The sequence below is a fragment of the Pezoporus wallicus genome, unplaced genomic scaffold, assembly GCF_028554395.1.
Source record: "Pezoporus wallicus isolate ANWC-B61680 ecotype Strahan unplaced genomic scaffold, APGP_CSIRO_Pwel_v1 contig_7901, whole genome shotgun sequence".
NCBI lineage: Eukaryota > Metazoa > Chordata > Aves > Psittaciformes > Psittacidae > Pezoporus > Pezoporus wallicus.
This window is the reverse complement of record NW_026641041.1, coordinates 108115-128776: the sequence shown is the minus strand read 5'-3', so window position 1 is coordinate 128776 and position 20662 is coordinate 108115. Positions and strand designations below refer to the sequence as shown.

The following is a 20662-nucleotide window of genomic DNA, read 5'->3' as shown; positions in this document are numbered from 1 at the left end:
CTTTTCCCAAAGGAAGAACAGACCAAACCCCCTGCAAACACATATACATGCCAAAAAAAATTTATCATTTCTCCCCAGACTCTCTGCTCCTGGCTGTAGGGATGTTGTTTCCTACATAAAGGGCTGAGGAAAGCTCAGCTGTGCAGCCGAAAAAGCATGATGAGGATGAAGATGGTATACATAGCAGTGAGGAAAGAAACCAAAACAACCCAAACCCCTAAAAAAAAAAGGTAATATTCAAAAATCCACTGATTTTGCACAAAGCAATAGTGGTTAATTGCCATATAACTGCTGTCTCACAGCCTGGGACAGGCTGCCAAGAAGGGATCTTGCATATCAAACCCCTGGAAGTTGGCTGATGGAGTCCAAGTCAAGACCTCTCCCCCAAACACACACACACACACACACACCTCGACTGCTGCAACTAGTTTTGTAGTCCCAGCTTTCCAGCATGCAAAATAAAGAAGCTGCCTGTATTCAGGCTTCCCCTGTTAAGGGGCACAATTAGATAAAAACTAAAATAGTTATGCTCCTGCCACAAATAAAGTGCAAAACCCAAGCGGTTTCTAGGTATACACACATACACACGTGTGCGCATGTATATATGTAAAATTAAGAGAGAACACAGACAAAACTGTCCCCTTCTTGTGGCTTGCTGCAGCCACAGAGGGCTTTCTGCATCCCAGCCAGACCTCTGGCCACCTCCATAAGACCTGTGTGCCTGCAAAATGCATCCAGCTCAGCCTGTCCACCTGCAGTGACACAGGGATTGACCCCTAAACTGCCCCAAATCTCCGCTTTCTTCTAAGGAAGAGCAAAGAGGAGATGAAGTACCAGCACAGCACCTCAACCAGTGCTCAGTTTCCCCTCCCATATCAACACATGCTTTAACTCGGACCATTCCATGGTGCTGCCCAAGATGAAAGCATCATCCAAACCACCACTGGTGTGGCTTCCCCTACGCTACTGACAGCTCACAACCAGTTTTAGAAGCAGATCTACATTCTCTGCAAACCCCTTTAAGGTGTACCGAGTAAAACAAAAGATGTTTTGGGGTCTTCTTTCCTTGTTAAACCCAAAGTTTTCACTGTGAAGGACTTAACACAACTGCCTTCCTAGTGCTCGCAGGCCTGGGTGAGCCAGGCTTGGTGTGCGACAGGCTGCAGCTTGGCTAAACGACTTCGTGAAAAGGAATTAATCATAATTATAATAATAATCATAAAAAACTGCAAAACCCATTTATTCCCTCCCCTTCCCCCCATCTCTCTGCTAACCCCGCACCATCCACATATATACACACCCCACCCCGAGAAGGATGGGTACCAGTCATCTCTACAAAAGAAGATCAAAACTGCTTGCAGAAGGAAATGAAACTCCTGTGCGCTAGGAAGCACTTTACAGCTTGCTAGGATCTAAACAGGAGGCTGGAGAGGAGAGCAAGTGCTGCAGCCTAAAGATCTGGTGGTGACCCCGGGATGCTCAGCTCCTCTCCTCTGCTCTCTTGCATCTCTCCCCTCCTTCAGCAGAGCTGTTTGCAGATGAACGGGCACGGGTAGAAACAGATGAGGGTCGACCTCGCTGCAGATGGAGGAGACTGGTTTATAAGCAAGCTTTGGAAATGGCGATAGGATGGGAAGCTGGTGGCGTTGCCATTGGCATTGCCACAGCGCCAACGGAGTCACGACAGCTTCTGCGAGGTGTTCATGTTCTGAAATGAGAAGGGAAGAACAGTGGTTGGGGTGGTGCTTGGGTCAGACCCATCTTCTACATAGATATCAACAAGGGGACAAAGGCTAGTAACAGAAAGCCACGGCACGGGTCACTACGAAAGCATCCATCACAGAGGAGAGGACATTGTCCACCCAAGGAGAGATGGGGGGGGACACACTGAATTGCTACCCACACCCCTCAAGCATCACTTGGGTTCAACTACAGGGTGGGAGATCGACAGAGATATCCCTAAAAACTGAGTTAAACCCCAGGCAACCCTCCCACCCTGTCTGGTCTGCACTATTGAAGCTGCTCTTTGGACCATGCAAGGCAAGGTGATGGAGACCACCGGTGTTAAGGAGCCCAATTAAACATCTCTCTTGCTCCCATTGAGGGTGGGCAGTGCCAACCCTCTGCCTGCCAAGGTGGAGGTTGTGGAGGTTACCATTTATCCATCCTTGCCACTGTCAAGAAGAGGCTGCTCCCACCAGTCTTACTGAGCAGTCAGCACGGGGACCAGACACCACTTTGGCAGCAGCAACCAATGACACTCGACGAGCTTTCACAGGCCCTAGAGCTGCTTTGGACACAAGCCTGGTGCCGAGTGGTGACAGTGGGCACCCACCAGCATGCGGTGGGGACCACAAAACCAGAGACAAGCAACTAAACACAAGCAGGACCAGCCCCCAGGGCAGCGGCTGGGGGAAAAACCCAAGGGGAGATGGTCACAACAAGGACACTTCCCAGTTCACACAACTACATGAAACAGGGCAGGAAGAAAAGGACTAGGAAGCAGCTAGGAAGGTTTCTCAACTTATTTTGCTTTTACTACCTAAACTGCCTCTTACAAGCACCAGGAATATAACCAGGCTATGAGGCAGAGCAGGCTGAGCTGTTATCTAAGGAGACAGGAGGAAGGTTGGGAGAAGCCACATGCACCACAGCCATTTACCTTGGAAATATTAGTAAAGAGAAAACTTTGAGAAAGTGACAAACGGGTCTTCTTTAAGCCATGAAAAGTGAAGGGAAGAAGAAGGGAGGGGATCAGCTCGTCAAAAAGTGCACTTTGGATCACAAACCAAGCAAAAGGAACAGAAGTCATCATGCTGATTAGTCCCACGGCCCCAAATCAGCTCAATCCCCCAGCCAGGAGGACTGAGGCACACAGCCATGTCCCCAGCCTTTCCAGTGTTCCCTGGTCCTCCTCGATGGGGGTCAAGACCCCAACAGTGAGGGCTGATACAACAAAGCACCCACTGCCAACCAAGTCCCATGGTACATCATGAGAAGGAGGTACCTTCCACCTCCCCTCACCCCATACATGTTGTGACGGGACACAGTGAGGGATGGTCATGTGTACAAGACAACAGCCTCCAAGAAGTATCAGCAGCATGAATGCCACCAAGCCCTTAGCTTAGGGTGTCTTCATGAGTCCCTCAATGGCAATCTGTGAGTCACACACTAGCACAACCATCCCTGCCTGCTCCAGCAGAGCTCTTGGTCTAGCAGACCCTGATGCAGCCATCTCCCAGAGTCAGCATTGGAGCGTGTTTTCAGTGTCCCAGCCAGCATTGAGGCATGCACTGTTATTCATTACAATATGAATGGGAAAAGGGTGGGTGGAGGGATGGATAAGGAAACAAAAATGCTTTCAAAACAACCCACAACCAGACACTTCATCACTGGCTTTTGTGCCCCTGAGCAGCAAGGGAAGGAGCATAGGAATGCAGGCCATGCTGAGCAACACCACCTCTACATTTGCCCAGGATTATGAGCATGATGACCTCCCCCAACCCATCCATCAAGTGTGAACTTCCTAACATCCTGCTTCTCAAAACTGTTTATTCCGAAAGAGAAAGAAACATGAGGTTCACCAGTCGTTATGTGTAAGCAGGGCCGAGTTCTGGGCTGGCAGTGTTGCAGCAGATCCCTCTATCTTCAGCCCACAAAATGAACCAGGACAGGGATGCCCATAGGCTGATTTGAATTGGCCTATAGAGCTCAAAAAGATCCCCAGGCACTGCCCCAGCCTCAGCTCAGCCCCCAAAGTCTCCCTGGTCTTTGAGAAGACACTTGAGCACAGCTCAGTAACTTCTGCTCTCAGCCTGATCACATAGAATGAAGCCTCCAGACTTCAAATCTGTCCCTATTACACAAAGACCTAACAGCACTAAGTCAAACTGTCAAAGCCTTAATCATTCATAATTAGCACATTAAAAGCTCAAGCCATCCTGCTTTCTTAAGAGCTAGAACACAACAATATCCCTGAATCTACTCTGTTCCCAAACTCACTGTCCCCAGACTCACTTCCCAAAATCCAGGCTTGCAGAACTGCAGATGCCAGGACCCAGGATCAGTTCAGCTCCAGAAAACACACTCCTATGCCAGTGATAAAACCCTGTTGGGGGCTGAGGTCAGAACCTTCTCAGACTATTCATAGGCACAACTTAGACCCAGGAGGCCCGTCCTTCCCAACAATTCCATCACCTACAGTACACCATGCTATCACACAGGAGAGAACTTAGGGAAAACCCAACAGCATCTCCCATCCTGTGACTAACCAAGGAGGTAGGGAATTTAGGCATTATCAATAAAGGGCAAATGGTAATTTGCTTTATTTCTCAACAAAATTAAGACATTTAATCAAGCAAGAATACCTAGTGGTTGGACAAAGCAGCACCCATCATCTCCCTCTTTATCCTTCCTAAGATGCATACAAATCCCACACAGAGAAATACTAACTTCAAGAAGCCCATGCCTTGGCCAGGTTTCACAGCAACAACAAGCGGTGGGATGGCAAGAGACATGGAAAAAGGGGTAAAAGGGGGAATAAGATGCAAGAAGGTACTTACAGGCATGCCTTCCCTAGTAAAGGCTGCAGAGAGACAGAGAGAACAGGTGTCAGTAACGCTGCACAAGAGACCAGGCAGATGACACCAGGCGGAGCAAGGGGCATACCAACAGCAAAAGCTTCCAAACCCAAAGCTGGCAAAGGGTTTGGTGCAAGACTCAACCAGCCCAAGCAAAGCCTTAAAACCAAGAGAAAGATGGAGCTGCCCCTCTTGGTGCTTGGGGTGGGAAGGCTCATGCAAAGCGGCCACCAAGTAGAACGGTTGGAGGAACTCAGCAACCTTCCTAACCTGCCCCGGATCTAGCCAAGAGGACACCAGGCAACACAGACAATGCAAAGAGGGGCTGGGTGAGACAGTGAGATCCAACAGGCAGCTGGCAGGAAGGGCAGCATGGCAAAGAGGGTCCTATGTGTATGTGTGTGTATGTATATATATGGGCTTTTCTGGTACCAACCCAGCTCCTTAATGAGCACAGGGAGGGGGGGTTGTTCCTGGAGAAGTGTGAAGCAAGCAAAGTATCATCTCTTTCTACACCCCTTCATGGGTGGGTGAAAGAGGAAAGGACACACGAGCATCATAGTAGCTAGCCATGGGGTTTCACCCAAGGCTGCAGAAGGCAACCAAGTTCAATATGCCAAGAGGCTCCTATTCATTTCTGGTCCATTTTGCCTGTCATTCCAGAAAGGAAGAGACCTCTTCAGGCAACGATGAGTTTTGTCAGCTCCTCCTTGAGAGAAGCATGAGAAGATCTGCTTTATTGCAATGCCCAGGTCTACAGCAAAGCCAAGTGCATCCAGGGGGAAGGCACGAGCCCCACTCTGGAGATACAGCTCCTCAGGAGGTCGACACCACAAATGTCAGATAACAAAGGCACCAAATTAACACAGCCTGGACCTTTAGAGGTGGTTTATGACACTCTCAAAACTCAAGAGAATCAACAGTGACCGAATGCTCCTGCACCAACACAAGGCAGGGAGGGACAGCAGCCATAGGAGAAAGATGCATCAGCACAGGTTGCGACAAGTGCAAGCCGGTCCCCAGCTTCAGGAGCGACAGGAGGACAACAAACAACAAAACAACGAGAATAGCAACAAAACAAAGCAAACCAAAAGAGTTCAACTAACTTGTCCCGGCAGCTGCGAGGGCACTTCCTGAGGAACACAGCCTGGCAGGGCGGAAGAAACAGCCACATGCTCCTCAAAGCTGTTGATGCGAGGTTTTTTGGTGGGCTCTGGGCTTGCTAGAGGGGTAACGCTATTACGTCTCATGAGCGGGTTAGGTCCCTTCTTTCCTTCCTAAATTAAAGTGAGACAAAGAAAATGAAAGTAAATAAAAATAAAATAAAAAGGTAAGAAGGCGACAGTTATAAAGGAAAAAAAAAATAAAATAAAGCAGGTTGGTTTTTGTGTTTGTTTAAAGCAGCCTCTGCTTTTCCCAACAAATCACTGTCAATGTATACAGGATGCAGCGAAAGGCTGTGGACACAAGGTGTTCAAGAACGCAGCATGACTGCCCAAGAAAGGAGGGAAAAATAAATAAGTGAGAGGCCCTGAACTGAGAAATGAGACAGGCTTTCTCCTCAAAAAAAAAGTAAATACAGACTGCCAAAAAAGCATGACTTAGCACGACAGAGAGGTGCCCATCTGTCTCCTCCTCAGAGCTCATCCCTCCTACCCAGGGAGAGGTGTGAAAGCAAGAAGAGGCAGGACAAGCCAGCCTGGGCTGATAAGGAAGATTGGAAAGTGAGGGCAGAGCAGGCAGCAATGGTCAGCACCACGCCAAGCTCCAATTCAACAAGCGAGGTGGAATGGAGGTGCAGCCGAGCAGTGGGGGTCAAGCGCTTCACGTGTGTCTCACTCCATCCTACCCACATCCTTCCTGACATCCCCAACAAGGGTGGTGGAGGACATCAATGGCCCCCATGGCAGGGGAAGGACTGGCTTCCCCACCTATGGTGCCTGCCAAGGTTGGGAAGCGAAGGAAAGGAGATGCGTGCCAAAAGGGGACGGCTCCAACCACCCAACATCCAGTTGGGCTCCGCCACCACTAAGCGCAAGTTGGAAAGGTCCCAGCGGCTGGGACATGGGCATTACCATGGTCCATGGGGTCCCTTTTGGATTATTGCCCCGTCCTAACACTGAGCTTGCATCCCCCTGCTCTGGCCTTCGAGCTCCTGGTGGAGCACATGGCAGATGGACCTGACCTTATAGGAGTTTTGCTACACATAAAGGGTTTCCTCTCTTTATACCATCACCAGCTCAGCAGCACCACCCTGTACTCTACAGAATCCCATAGAGCTGTGGGCATGCCAGTTAAAAAAACATTGAAGGCAGGAAATACTGGGCAAAGTGTTGAGCCCAAGCTCTGCCAGCCATCTGGGAGACCTGGGAGAAGTCACCTTCTCCACCCATGGTTCCATTCCCTGCTCAGGTGAGTGGATGACTGCACAGGTGAAAGTGAAAGACCAGGGAGGAGCTTTCCCTGGGCCAGCTTTAATCTGAGCAAACACACTGGGAAGCAGGCACATGCAATAGTCATTTTCCCTTGGAAAACCCTCAACAGGCCACATCTTTGCAAAACAAGAACGCATCCGATGCTCTGGTCCTAGAGCAGCACTCCTGAGTACCCAGCTGAGCAACCTCCCCATGCCCACCTTGGGCATCTTTGTTGCTCACTGTAGGGGAAAGGAGAGGGACATCAAGGGATGGCTCTGAGGAAAAGCCACACTCACCTCTGGCCGATCCCTGTGGGTGTTGACAGCTTCAATGTTGAGTGAGATGGATTCCACTCGGCAGCCTGCAGAAAGGAGCACAAGGAAACAGAGGCCATCAGCAAACCCACCAGGCACAGGATGTCTCCATCCCAGACTCCATCTATTCTCCCAGAGGTAGCTTGAATTCAGGAAGAGGGACAAGTCAAACCCCTTGGCATGTTAATAAAGCCCCCCTTACCATAGGCCACTGGGGTCAGCTTCAACACTGTGTGAAGGGGACATTTCAGGTAGGGCATTTCATCTGCAGAGAAAGCAAAGCAGGAGGATTATCCCATCCCCTCTCCAAAAGCAGGCTTAGACTTCATCAATAGCTAAGGCCACCCAAAACCAAGAGATGCATACTTCACGCCCTTAGCAGACCTGAACGCATCTCTTCTCTCCTAAGAGCCCCATCTATCATCCCTCTTCCAGAGGGACCAATCCTCTTCCCAAGGACAGGAACTTCACCTGCACTCTTATCAAGGAAGTATGCCAGGAGACAGCGCATGACAGCCTGGTGACAGATCACAAGGACGTTCTCTTGTCTCTCCAGCTCCATAATGACCGGCTCTAGACGCTGCACCAGATCTTGGTAGGACTGAGGCAGAAGAAAAGAAGGGAGATATGGCATAGAATCAATGGTCCTTGCCTTGGTACACCTATTGACTTCATGCCTCTGACCAAACCAGCACAATTACTGCTAAGAACAAGCAAAGTGACACAAATCCTCTTCCTCAGGCTGCTCTGGAACATGACTACTGCTTTGGGTCAAAGGAGAAAGCCACTCACATCTTACTAAACTCTCTAGGACTGTAACTGAGGTAAGCACAGGGGCTTTGAGCAGTGTCTATCATCTTGAAAACTGATTTTCTACAGGATTTTTAAGTTCTGAAGTCTGAAGCAACATTAAAAACAAAAAAACAGGGGTTTGAGGGACTTCATGAAGAGCCTGAAAGGCAGCCAGAAGGGACCACAGACACCTAAACAGTTTCCTTTTAGACAGGCTGTCATGGTATCTCCAAAGATCTTTCCCAAATGCCTCTGGGGGCGACCTTTAATAGGGGGATAAAAAGCCCCATTCACAACCTGTAGTATCATTCAGCCTGCCAATTCCCACCTCATTGTGTCACACCCTGAAAGCAGATTGCCAGGAAAGAGAGGTATCAGCATCAACCCTTAGGGAATGATACTGAGAGCAGAGGTAGAAATTGCTTCTTTGGAAATGAAAAAGGAAACCGGGGCAGTGCAACACTTTGAGTGGATATAATGGAGGAAGTTGGACTTGGAAACCTCCAGTCTCCTTCCACTACTAAACTCATAGGGGTTACTTGTTAAGTGATACAAGTCTCAATGAGATGTTCACATACCATGATTTCACAAGAGTCCAATGCAAAAGGTGCCCTGACCTTTCTTGACTCTACTTTCTTGGAACACTTCTTGCTCCCCTGCTCTGAATGTAGAGGACAGCATGAGGATGAGAAGGCCAGGTTTAAAGTAAGATAAGGAGTCATATCTCTGAAGGCCTCCTTGCAGACCTACCTCCCCAGAAGGATAGCGGTAGTAATATTTATCCTGATCACGTAAAGCGAATTCCTCTGGATGCTGCTCCCTGATTTCTTCATACGTCATTTCTTCACACACCCCCTGCCAGAACAGGACATCCATGAGGTTAAAGGACATGCTCAAGTTAAAAAACATCAGCACACCCAACATGCAAAACCTTCTCCAAAACAACATCTACAGCCCTCTGAATAGTCAGGTACAGAGCAGTTCCAAGCAAAAACCATTCTAATCTGCTCATTCAAGCTAATCTTGAAGCATCTACACAAAGTAGATGCCAAGATAAGAAGACATGTTTCAAGTACTGCAGCAGAAGTAACACCCTTTCCAACAGAAAGGAAAAATCTCTCCACAAAAAGCAAGATTTAGGCTGTGAAAGTGAAAAGGCTGATGCTACCACTCTCTGCCAAGCAGCAACCAGCATGATCCTAATGCAAAGATACTTACAGCATCAATTTCATTGAGTGCCTTCCACTGCTCATAGGGCAATTGAAGAGCTTCTGCTGTTTGGATTGTCCTCTTTAGCTGGCTGGTCCAGACTTTGAGGTCCTTCAGGTTCTGCTCCTCAACAAACTTGTTCAGTGCCCGGGCAAACTGTGGGACATAAAACAAGAGGTTGATTCCTGATCCACAGCTTCCCAACAGGGCACCTTAGATGCCTGGCTACCCTTTACTACAGCCCTGCTTATTTGTCATCGAGCTAAAATGATATCTCTTTATACAGTCACACCTCAAACGACTCCATTTGGGCTTCAAAATGGTCTGGCAAGCCAAGGTAGCTATTAACTACCCTAGAAGCACTTGACCATGCCGTTGAAGAAATCAAGTAGTGAGCAATCTGAAAGCGTCCTCAGAGCTGGCTATCCCTACCAAAGGGTGGCAGCAGTCCTTCTGCATCCTGCCCTGACTGTGCAAGGTCTGAAGAAGCTCAATGAAGACACTCATACCCTTTTCTCCTAGGGATTTCTGTAGCCTCTGTTAGCCCCTAACTACATGCAACATTGGTGGCTGGAATGTCTTGTGCTGTGCCTGAACCTGAATATAACCAGCTCTATAGATAGATCACTTAACCCAATGCGCAGCATCAACAGCCGAATCACTCCTAGAAGCCACAGAGCAATATTCCCTTCTCTCTCACCTTCTTGCCTCTGTTGGAGAGGCCTGAGTCACCTCCAATCTTCCCCTTGAGGTTGAACTCACTTTCACCATGCCGACAGAGATAAATGGTGCGGGGCTGAACATGGATGTTCATCAGGTAGTAAACGATCCTGCTCTGGATGTGATCCTGAACTCTGTTAACCAGGAACCGCCGGCCAACATCGATGACTTTGATGAGAGAAAGCTCCCTAGGGAAAGAAAGCACAGTGAGGATGAGCAGATGCCAGTAAGGAAAACAGGAAGAAGCACCGTCTTGGACGAACAGCCTTTTGAGGTACCTCAGTCAACAATCACTCGGCTAAAAGGATTTCCTGCAGCGTATTTTCAACTGGAAGCCAACAAGCAACAGCCATTCATGGAGAGCTAAGTAACACTGGTATAATCACCATTCCTCCCTTGCAGCAGTAAAGAGGATTAAACACTAACAGCAGGAAGCATGTTCCTCCCCAGAGCAGGGCTCAGCAGAACTGGGGTAATCCACTCAGGGCACACAGATGTATTTGTGAGCAGTGGAAAAGTGCCTGCATGGTCATGCAGGACAGCAAAGGTCCTCCCAGGGCACACAACTAGGCGGAAACCACAGGGCTTGCTCAATCCTGTGGTTTGAGCCTGCCCAAGCAGTCCTTCCTTTAAGGTGGACAGTGACAAAAGCACCTCACAAACACTCAAACCCAAATGTTTTCCCAAAGCCTTTGTATTTAGACTGGTAGAACAAGATTGAAAACAGCACGTTTGAGCCCAGAAGAGCCACAGAAAGTTTCAGCACCCAACGCCCCAGCACAGGGCTGGGAAAAAACAGCATTTTCAGTGAAGAATCTTGAATTCATAGTGATATATTGGCCATATATTATTCTGGGGCAGCCATGTATTTGAAGACAGAGTGAAATACATTGAATACAAAGTGAAATACAGCTCCATAATTCATTAGTCCTCTCCTGGGAGAACAAAGGCATTCAAGCCCTTTCAGAATTCAAAATCTCTTACCGGTCATAGTCATCAGGGTCGAGTGGCTGGTAGCTGGCCTGGTAACAGTTGATCCTCTTCATGAAGTCCTCCATGGCATCGGTTGAATTACAGTCACGATAATCAGGGCTGGACAATTTTACTTCCTGCAGTAAGGGAAAAAACATGCCACAAGGAGAGGTTAGGAAACTTTCCAAGTCAGACCATGCTAATCTCCAATTTCAAAGTCCTGCCAAGATCCAGCTATCAGCTGAGCCACTTTACAGTCACTGCTTATCATAAGAGAGAAAAGAAGCAGACTAGACCCAAAACTCTAAGCACACATTGAGAAAGTCTGGTATAAACCATTGTATGACCAGTAGAGATGCATATCAGTCCACTCATGTTCTCCCAAGAATCGGGGTAGGACCTCACCACCCAACACAGCCGAAAAACTGAGCTTTCTTATGGCTAAAGGAAAGCATCAGGTTTAAACAGTTGAAGCTGAGAATTAAAAGTGCATGTGTTTAGACAAGATGCTTATCCTGTGCCTTTTGAGTAACTAAAGCTCCCAGGAGTTAGAGGTTAACCTGGATGTCCATCACCTGAGGCAGCAACGTAACATTCAACCCCTTTCTGCGCATTATTTGCTAGAAAGAGGCTGGAAATTGACAATGTGAATGAATATTCAGAACTCTCATGGAATAAGTTATGGCTGAAACACTCTTAACAGGTTATTCTTCCTGAAGATTTAGGTTTGAGCAGCAGCATTACACATTAGTAACTTCATAAGCAATTCTGAAGCTAACAGGGTAACACAACCAAGTGACACACAATGGTGATAGCGTATTTTCCACACCAATCTCAACACTAAGAGCATCATGGGACACCAGCTCCAAGCAAGACCAAAAGCCATCCTCCAGCCCTAACCCAGCACCCTTTGTGGAGCCCATCCCAGGGGCAGGACAATACTCTTCTCACATACTTTCAGTATTTTGCGATGCATTCCCAGACACTACAAAGTTCAGATGTGCAACTGGAGATAAGGCTGGAGCACAGCCCAGTGGAGAAAAGGATGCTTTCATACAAGTTAATCATGCCTAGGTAGACCAATTAAAGTCTACCTGCCCTAGCCAAGCCTAGCAGGCAAAGGAGGTCTGCTGGTGGGAAATCAAAGATCCAGCAGCTCCCAAAGGAGCCAGGAAGCAATGCTTTACACTGTAGTCTCCAAAATTTTAGGCAAGATGATCTGATATTCTTCTCAAAGCAGACTCCAACAGATTTTGGGAAGCTGCACATGGGTGAAGACACCAAATCTGACAGCTCTTCGATGGGATTTAAACCCCTAACCACATTAGGGAGGCACCAGCATAGGGCTGGCTTTCCAGGCTGCAAGTGCACACTGCTGGGTCATGTTGAGCTTCTCATCAGCCAACACGTCCAAGTCCTTCTCCTCAGGGCTTCTCTAAATCCAGTCTATGTCCAGCCTGTGTTTGTGTTTGGGATTGCCTCAACCCAGGGGCAGGACCTTCCACTTGGCATTGTTGAACTTTGCACAGCCTCCCTTACACACGGCTTGTCCAGGTCCCCTGGGATCCCATCCCTTCCCTTTAGCATGTCAACCACACCACACACCTTGGTGGTGTTAGCAAACTTGCTGAGGGCGCACTCAATCCCAAGGAACAACTTGTTTATCCATGCACGCCTCCTGACATTTTTGCCTGACATCCTCTTTGTTGGGATGCATAGCTCCTGAGCTTTGAAGAGGTGATCCTTGAAAGCCTGCTCCTCCTCAGCTCCTGGGTAATGAGTTCGCTGTGTTTCCTTTTAACCACTCTAAGGATCTTGTACTCCACCACTTCACGGTCACTGCAGCCAAGGCTGCACATTCCCCACCAGTCAGCTACTCCTTGTTGATAACAAGGTCCAGCATAGCACATCTCCTTGTTGGCTCCTCTGTCACTTAAGAAAGGAATTTATCCTCAGTGCATACCAGGAACCACCTGGAATGCTTGTGCCCTGCTGTGTTGTCCCTCCAACAGATATTGGGTAAATGAAGTCCCCCATGAGGAACAGGGATTGTAAATGTGAGGTTGCTCTTATATATATATATATAGAGAGAGAGAGAGAGAGAGAACAAAAGGAAGACACTTCCACACTTACCCTAACATTGCTGGCAACTACAGTGGGATCGTTGCAGACAGATTCAATGAAGAACACCTGCAAAGCAAAGCTCAACTGAAAGCCAGCAATAACGTTTGTAACATTCAGCTAGCTCCTTGCTCAACCCAAACTCCCCCCTGTTTGACCAAAGGGCTCTCCCTCTGCCCCTTTCCCATCCTTTTCTTCGTAGAGCTCAGTAATGGGAATGAAGGAAGAGTTTAATATTTGCAATCAAACCCAGCAATGAAATCTCCCTTATACAGGAGCATTGTGAGCACAATACATTAGCAAAAGAAGATACCCCACCCATACACTAACATGGACCATGCAACACAAGCAGCAGCCTGGTGGTACCAACCTTGAACCCATTTTCTTTGGCAAAGTTTAGGATCATCCCTCTCCTCTCCCGTGTGGTATTGGTGGCATCAAAAACCTTTAAAAGCAAAGATTTGATTAGCACCAAGGGTGCCTCATTCCCCGTCGAGTCCTCCCTCAGCACACAGCGCCTTCAGGACCAGGACTGCTGTCAAACGCCACAGAGCGCATCTGAGCTTACCGCGATCTGGCCAGCCTCCTCTGTTAAGTACAGCTTGACATCCCTCAAAGCAGCCAGGGCACATTGCCTGCAGAAGAGACACATGATCCTGATGTTCTCGGAGGTGCTTGTGGCAGCCAGTTGCATAGACTTCCACAAAGGAGGGCAGGCTTTGCAGCTCCTCCTCCTCACCTCCCCATCCCCAGGGACATTTAGGAAAGACACACTCTGCTAAAAAGCCCTACAAGAGATGTGTGCTGAGCAGTGTGCTGGTCTTCATAGCAGAGGCAATGGTAGATGAAGCAGCAGAGGCCAAACCTCATATCCTACACCACTGAGCCTGAAGGTGGATTTAGGGTACCACTGATGGAGGATGCACTGGTGAGCCTGAAGCTACCAAGCCCACACAGCTTCAGTTTTCAGCTCCTGGCACCCAAGTCAGGCCTCCTTGGGCAGACAGGGAAAACTGAAGCTAAAGCCCAGCCTTTCTCTTTACCTCTCATCAAACAAGCCAGGTAACCATAGGCTTCACCACCCATTTAGGACCCAAGTACAAGCACGCACACAGTGCCCACACTTACCTCCTGACTTTCATGGCCTCCTCATTGTCAGGGCGAAAGAAGTCATAGGAGCTGTAATGCTTCACTGCCTCACGGCGATATTCCCCCACATTGAAAACTGTGTGGAAAAGGCAAAAAACCATCAATACCAGGAGCAGTCAATCAGCATAGCTTCACTCAGGTGCGCAGTTCCTGCGGACAACACTTTCTAGTGATGGGCATCCTTAGATCCCGCTTAAGAAGTGGGATCCTTACAGCAAAAAGCTGAGGGACATCCCTTGGTCTTCAACTTGAAGGAGAACCTGACTGGGATGGGAGGACATGGATATTAGGCTCATGGGATCTTAGAAAGAGCTCTCACTACCTCACACTCTTCAAGGCACTGAGCTCCTAGAGCAACTCCTGAGGGCCAGAGCTCATGGTTTCCCCAGGCAACCAGTGCAAGCCTCACCTTTTGTTGGAACACCAATCCAGTTGAGGTAGCGAGTCAGCTTCTTGGAGATGTAGGTCTTCCCGCGGGCTGGCAAGCCAACCATCACTATCACAGTGGGGGAATTGGCAAGCTGTGGCCCACAGGCTATGAAGAAGAGAGAAAGAGCAACATGAGCATCCATTAATCCTCCAGCTCACCTTATATCAAGCCTACAAGGCACTTGGCTCCTGACCCAGCCTTCCCCCAAGACCTTCAGCAGCTATAGAAAATCCAAAGCCTCTGCTCCCCATGCACATCGTCTCTGCAGTATATCCTGTGCATCCCTCTCACACATCTGGATAATCAAAACCTTGAGGAGGTGAATCCATTGACTCATTTCTGCAACAGGATCTGCTGAATGAGCGTATGTCAGGGCATGGCACACTGCTTCACAGCTGCCCACCAGTGAGACACAACTACCCCAGCTAAGCCATGCTAACCCAGATTCACCCTGGTGGCATGCAACGAAAGCGACAGGAGTCACATCCTGACAACCACAGCAAGGAGAACATCCTGATAGCTGCAAAGTGGGAAAGGAACCAGCAACGGCCCTAAACTCCCCGCAGAACCTCTGTGCCTCAGTTTCCTCATTTGCAAAACCAAAGCAAACCTCCCATACCCTTGGTTTGGCTAATTCTGTAAAAAGCTAAAGGATGGCCCAAGGACTTTGGCCAAGTTTCTGTAGCAGCACACTTCAGACACAGCTGCCATGCTGAAATGCCAGGTCTACACCAAGATCTTCACCCAGAAAGCATCTCCCAGAAACTTTTGCTGGCTCTTTAGCTGATACACACGCAAATCTAACCAACTGTTGTTTCTGAAGAAGAGCAGGGCATGACTACAAAACCGCCAGCACTTAAAAGTATCCCTTTTTCCTTTTATCACCTTTTCCTCATAAGCCCATTTTAAGCTAGCGGGGGTTTTGTTCTTATTATAAAGAGAGTCCATGTCAAACAGCTGGAAATAAATCCAGAAGCATCACCTAGTGATGACTTGGCAAGTGAAAAGAAGCTCCTCTCCAATTCACCTGAATGGCATGACCAACATGCAGACAGATCAGCTGCCAGGATGCCCAGGTAAACTGCTTCTCCCTCTCTAAATCCTTTAAGAAATAAGTTCCTGGTTCACTTTAGAGATATTTGCTGAGGTTACAGGACTAGGAATGCAGCTCGGGAATTTATTTTAGCCCCCCACAGCCAGCTCCCAGAGCCATGGGATGTATTAGGACCACACACCCCATGGACCACGGAAACACGTGGCAGCATCTCTGCTCCTCCCCAGGGTTTGCCCTGCAGAATTGCTTCTCACATGGTGCTGCACGCAGGAAAGGCCAAGGCACAAAGCCAAGCACTTTAAATAGGGGGAAAGGAAGATCTCAACGATGCCTAATGGAATTTGGATTAGCCAGCCGCCTTTCATGGCGAGTGACACGCCAAGAGCCCTCCCAGCAAAGGCGGAATAGACGAGACCCTCAGGGGATTTCTCAGCCACCCTTCAATCCACCCGGTGAGCCTGGAGACCTCATGGGAAAGGAATGCAGGGAGTGAGTGGCTGGTGGCAGAGCCATAAAATGCAGCTTAATTACGGTCTGGGTAGTGTGCTCTGCCTGCCTTGTCCCAGCTTCCCGCAGGTGAGACCAGGAGAGTGACAGTGATTTGGGGATGCAAGGGGTTCCCCATGGGTAGAGATGGGGATGTTATTCTCAGTGTAGACCTGGGAAGGGCAAACAAATTAAGAGGTATCCAGAGTATGCAAAACACGTGGAATTTCCCTCCTCTTCCAAGAAAAAAAAATCCAAGAGCTAAAGAAACCAAGCTCATAGGTTTGGCACTGGTACTCAGCAGGGCAGAGCAGAGCCACCCATCATTAGGTCACCAAAGCACATACAGAAACAGATGAGAAAACTATCTAATAAGATATTTTCTTTATTCCCCCCCCCAAATATTCCACATTCCTCAGGTTGGCTCTGCCCTCACATCCGCTCCCTCTGTGGGACCTGCCTCCGCAACGCCACACTTCAAAAGCCCAAACCAGCTCCTACTGCTTCCAGCAGCAAGCAGTGATCTCTCTTAGTACTGAGGTATCAAGGGATGGATCTAGATGACACACCGCATGGGCCATGTAGCATGTATCCAAATACATGTGCAGTGTACCCAGAAAAATACTGTTTTCATCTCTAACAGCCTCACATCTTCAATCAACCTGGGGATACGAGTCCGCATGACAAAACAGCCACTTATTAGATAAAGGGAGGGGGAAGGAATAATACCTGAATAGACACTCCTCCTTTCCCTACCTGCCCACAGACAAAGGATCTCAAGGAACGGAGCCAAGAGGATTTGGGGCCATTAAAATAACAGCATTGCAGGACAATAGGGATATTGGCAGGTACTGTTCGTGTCCCTTTATCTCCAGACAGCTGTGCACACATCCCATCTCCAAAGGGTTAAACACCTGTGTTTGAGGAATCTGCCCCTCAATTCGGTTTGCTAGGACCGTGCAACAGCACCTGTTTACAGACCCGGGAAGCACCTCCCAAAACACCAGGGCATGGAGCAGCTACTTTTTATGGGAATATGAGCCTAAACCCAGTTAAATCACAAAAGCCTCCAGGAAACTTTGCATCAGGGATGAAATAGAAAACAGTGTTTTGCTCTCAGCACTTCACAAAGACCTAATTCATCATTTCTTTTCACCACTGGTGAAAAGCTATCAGGGATTTCAGTGCGCATTCATTACTCGTTATCGACATCTAGCCAGGTAAGTCAAGGTCAGCGATGGCTTTTGAAAGGCTCAAGGAGGATTTTTAGAAGTAGCTCAGACACTTGTGCCTTTTATCAGCTACAAAATCAGCTCTGATGCGCGTCACGGGGGTGAATGCAAAACAGAAAAGGGAAGGAAATTCTCTTCTACAAAAGGCTGGATAAAACAGCCACCTCCTTACACCAGATATTTTTACTGTCTCTTTCTAAGAAGAGCTCCCCGCACCTCCCGCTCCCACAAGCGCACACCACATCCTCTTACATCCCCCCCTTTTCCACCTTCTTCCCATTGCAATTCTCGGACACCTTCGCGGAAGCACAGCGAACCCGTTTCTGCGCTCCCATCGCAAACACGCGTGTGTTAATCGGTACCAGACCTTCGAGCTGTGGCTTTGCTGATGTATTTTCTCCCACCCTCATGGAGCTGGGGCGATGGGAAGGAAAAAGGCTCCAGGAGCCCCTTTCCTGCTCGGCATCCCCCATCCTGAGCCCCCTCCCCTCCCCTGGACCTGCCCATCCAGCCGCTTGCGACGACTTGACTTTCCCAGCCCCTACGTGAGAGACGTGCAGCTTGACAGCAATTTAATGGATCGCCGTCAAAAGGCCACATGAAGGCATCGCTTCCCATCCATTCCAGCCTCCCGTTGATGAGGAGGCTGACAATCGGACTGATTATTCCCCACTCAGGGAGCAGCCAAGCGGGAGCTTTCTGAGGATGCTCACAGGGATGCTCCCACTCCTTCCTCCTCCACCCCACCCGGCCAACCACGCTGACCTCGCATCTCCGTTATAGCTCCCATTCCCACCCGGCTTTGTAAGGAATTAACAGCACCTCGAGTTTAAAATAGCTACTTCGAGTCCAAAAATAACCACCCTAAAAAAGCCCACAATGCTCCCATTGAACAGTGCCCGGCATGGCTTGCTCCCACCCCGAGAAAGTATAAGGCACATTATAGCGCTAATAAACCCCTTGATGCCTTAATATATTAAGGCATTAGTTTTCCCCTCCGCCATGAGGGAATTCTCTCGGAGCTCCGAGAAACCAGGTGAATAAAGTGGCAAAAAAACCAATAAAGCTCTGCATATAGAAAGGATTCCTTTTAGAGGTGTCACTCCTCGGGAAAAATCAAACCAACCCTCTCCATCTGCAAATCATTAAGCCAGGAGACATTTCCCCTCGCTAAAACCAAAGCCCCGTTGGCAATCCACATGGTTCAGCCTGTTGCTGAACGCAGCTCCCTCAGCATGTGCGGGCATCGCTGCGTGCCCGACCTACAGCCACGGGGATATTTCGTTTTAATTATTATTACATCTTAAAAAGGGGGAACCGGGAACTTTCGGGCCAAGGGAAATAAACGGCTGGAGCGGCTTTGTTTCAAACGCCTGCCTCAGGAAAAAAAGCATCGGAAAGACTGATTCACCCAACCGCCCGAGCCACTTCCATGCTTCGCCAGGCTGCAAAGTGCCACCTTCTCCGTCCTGGCTCCCGCAGCTCTGAGGATTCCTGTTTGCAGTTGCGTAACTGGCAGGCTGTCAGTTTGGCTGCTGGGCGAGTTAAAAGAGCTGTCTCCTCAGCTTTAGCACTGGATTATGATTCATGACTTGGTTTCTAGTAACACCGGGATGCCGAAGCATTGATTACTATTTACTATTATTTTAAGCGCAAAGGTTGGTTTGAATCACTCTAGGTGCATCCCAAGCTTTGATAAGATGGGAAATCACTGCACAGGTTCCAGCATTTTTAGCCCTCCTCTCCACCTGCCTTCTCTCATCCTAAACCTCCTATCGCATTCCCTCATTGCCATGGCAGGGAGGGTGGAACTAAATGATGTTTAAGGACGCTTACAACTCAAACCATTCCACGATTCTATGATTCTAAGTCTCCCCGCCTCATCCCAAACACAGCACAGGGTAAAGTGGTGAAGCAAAGCAACTGCTGGGCTTTTTCTTCCCCTCAATTCATTGACATGATGCTGCTTTCCCCCTTAAATTAATAAATCACATAGCAAGATGTCAGACACCGGGAATCCCAGCAGAGGTGGTATCCTGGTGGTCCATCCTCCCAGGGATTGAAAGGAGGCGGGGTGGTGGTGGACGTGGGACACGGAGAGGGGATGAAATTGGGACACGCGTGTCTCAACGCCTCCCGCTCCAGGGGAAGCGGCGGCGCGATCCCTGCACCTTCCTCCATCTCCTCGAGCTGGAAGTGAGTCACGGGCTGGCAGCGGGCGGGATGCGGACACGGGGATGATGCTGGAGGAGGTGGAGGGGATATTTTGGGAAAATGAAAAAGGGGGCCTTGCGTCGAGGCCTCCCGGGGGGCTGCTCCCAACATACCCCCCGTATCCCTCCATCCCTCAGTGCCGTACTCACAGCGGCGGGGCAGCGCCGGGCGGTTGTCATTGGGGAGCCAAATCTTCTGGATGCGGCTTTGAGTCAGCTCCATGGGCATGGTTAACACGGAGGCAGCGGGCGCTCCGCGTGGTGCGAGTGCGGGAAGGGTCAAAAACACGCAGGGAAAGCAAAAACGAAAGGGTTTTTGCTGCGGGGAGGGTTGGACCAGCCGCTGCTGTGCTCTCGGATGCTCCTCGGAGTCGCGTTAAGGCTGCACGGCGGAGGAGGAGGAGGGGAAGAAAGAGGAGGAGGAGGAAGAGGAGGGACGGGGCTTCAGCGCACAAAGCCGGCAGGAACGGTGCGCGCACCGCGGGGGGAGCGAGGGCGAGTCCGGCCGGTGCTCGTGGTCTGGATGCGAAAAAAAAAATAATTAAAAATGCTAAAAAAAACCCACCTAATTCCCCTTTTATTTTTTGTAAAAAAAAAAATCAAAATAAATTTAAAAGGGGGAAAAAGAAAAATCTCAGCGTGAGCAGACAGGGGAGGGCTGGGACGCGACTCCTGCTGCTGCTCCCGCTTCCCGGCTCCACTCACGATGGAGCGGCGGCAGCGGCGGCTGCTATTTGTATCCCGGCAGGCCGGGCCGCCGCTCCCGCCCTTCGGGGCGGAGGGAGGAGGAGGAGGAGGAGGAGGAGGAGGAGGAGGAGGAGGAGGAGGAGGAGGGGAAAGGGGGGGGCCTCGGCCGGGCTGGTTCCGTCCCGCGCTGCCGCCTGCCGCCGGCCCCCCGCACTGCAGCGGGGACAAAGGAGGCGCCGGGAGGCTTTGTGATTATGGGGAGGGCAGGATACAGGGACACGGGGAG

General features: G+C 49.4%; 1 protein-coding gene across 6 annotated transcripts in view; it reads right to left on the bottom strand.

Moving 5' to 3' along the window:
* Positions 1-1364: 1364 nt before the first annotated feature.
* Positions 1365-20662, bottom strand: part of PFKFB3 (6-phosphofructo-2-kinase/fructose-2,6-biphosphatase 3) — a 40036-nt gene continuing 20738 nt past the window's right edge. The window contains exons 2-18 of one of the 6 annotated variants that reach the window (XM_057421910.1): positions 19840-20208; positions 14684-14809; positions 14254-14350; positions 13694-13760; positions 13496-13570; positions 13138-13194; positions 11017-11141; positions 10013-10220; positions 9322-9468; positions 8854-8958; positions 7783-7912; positions 7514-7576; positions 7294-7358; positions 5687-5857; positions 4563-4585; positions 2663-2713; positions 1365-1708 (exon numbers count right to left, since the gene is read on the bottom strand). In XM_057421910.1, coding sequence (XP_057277893.1) covers positions 1702-1708; positions 2663-2713; positions 4563-4585; positions 5687-5857; positions 7294-7358; positions 7514-7576; positions 7783-7912; positions 8854-8958; positions 9322-9468; positions 10013-10220; positions 11017-11141; positions 13138-13194; positions 13496-13570; positions 13694-13760; positions 14254-14350; positions 14684-14809; positions 19840-19918 — 1596 coding nt within the window. In that variant the 5' untranslated portion in view covers positions 19919-20208 and the 3' untranslated portion in view covers positions 1365-1701. Of the gene's footprint in view, positions 1709-2662; positions 2714-4562; positions 4586-5686; positions 5858-7293; positions 7359-7513; positions 7577-7782; positions 7913-8853; positions 8959-9321; positions 9469-10012; positions 10221-11016; positions 11142-13137; positions 13195-13495; positions 13571-13693; positions 13761-14253; positions 14351-14683; positions 14810-19839; positions 20240-20662 lie in introns of those variants that run through there. The other 5 variants (XM_057421911.1, XM_057421914.1, XM_057421912.1 and 2 more) reach the window with 5 other exon arrangements.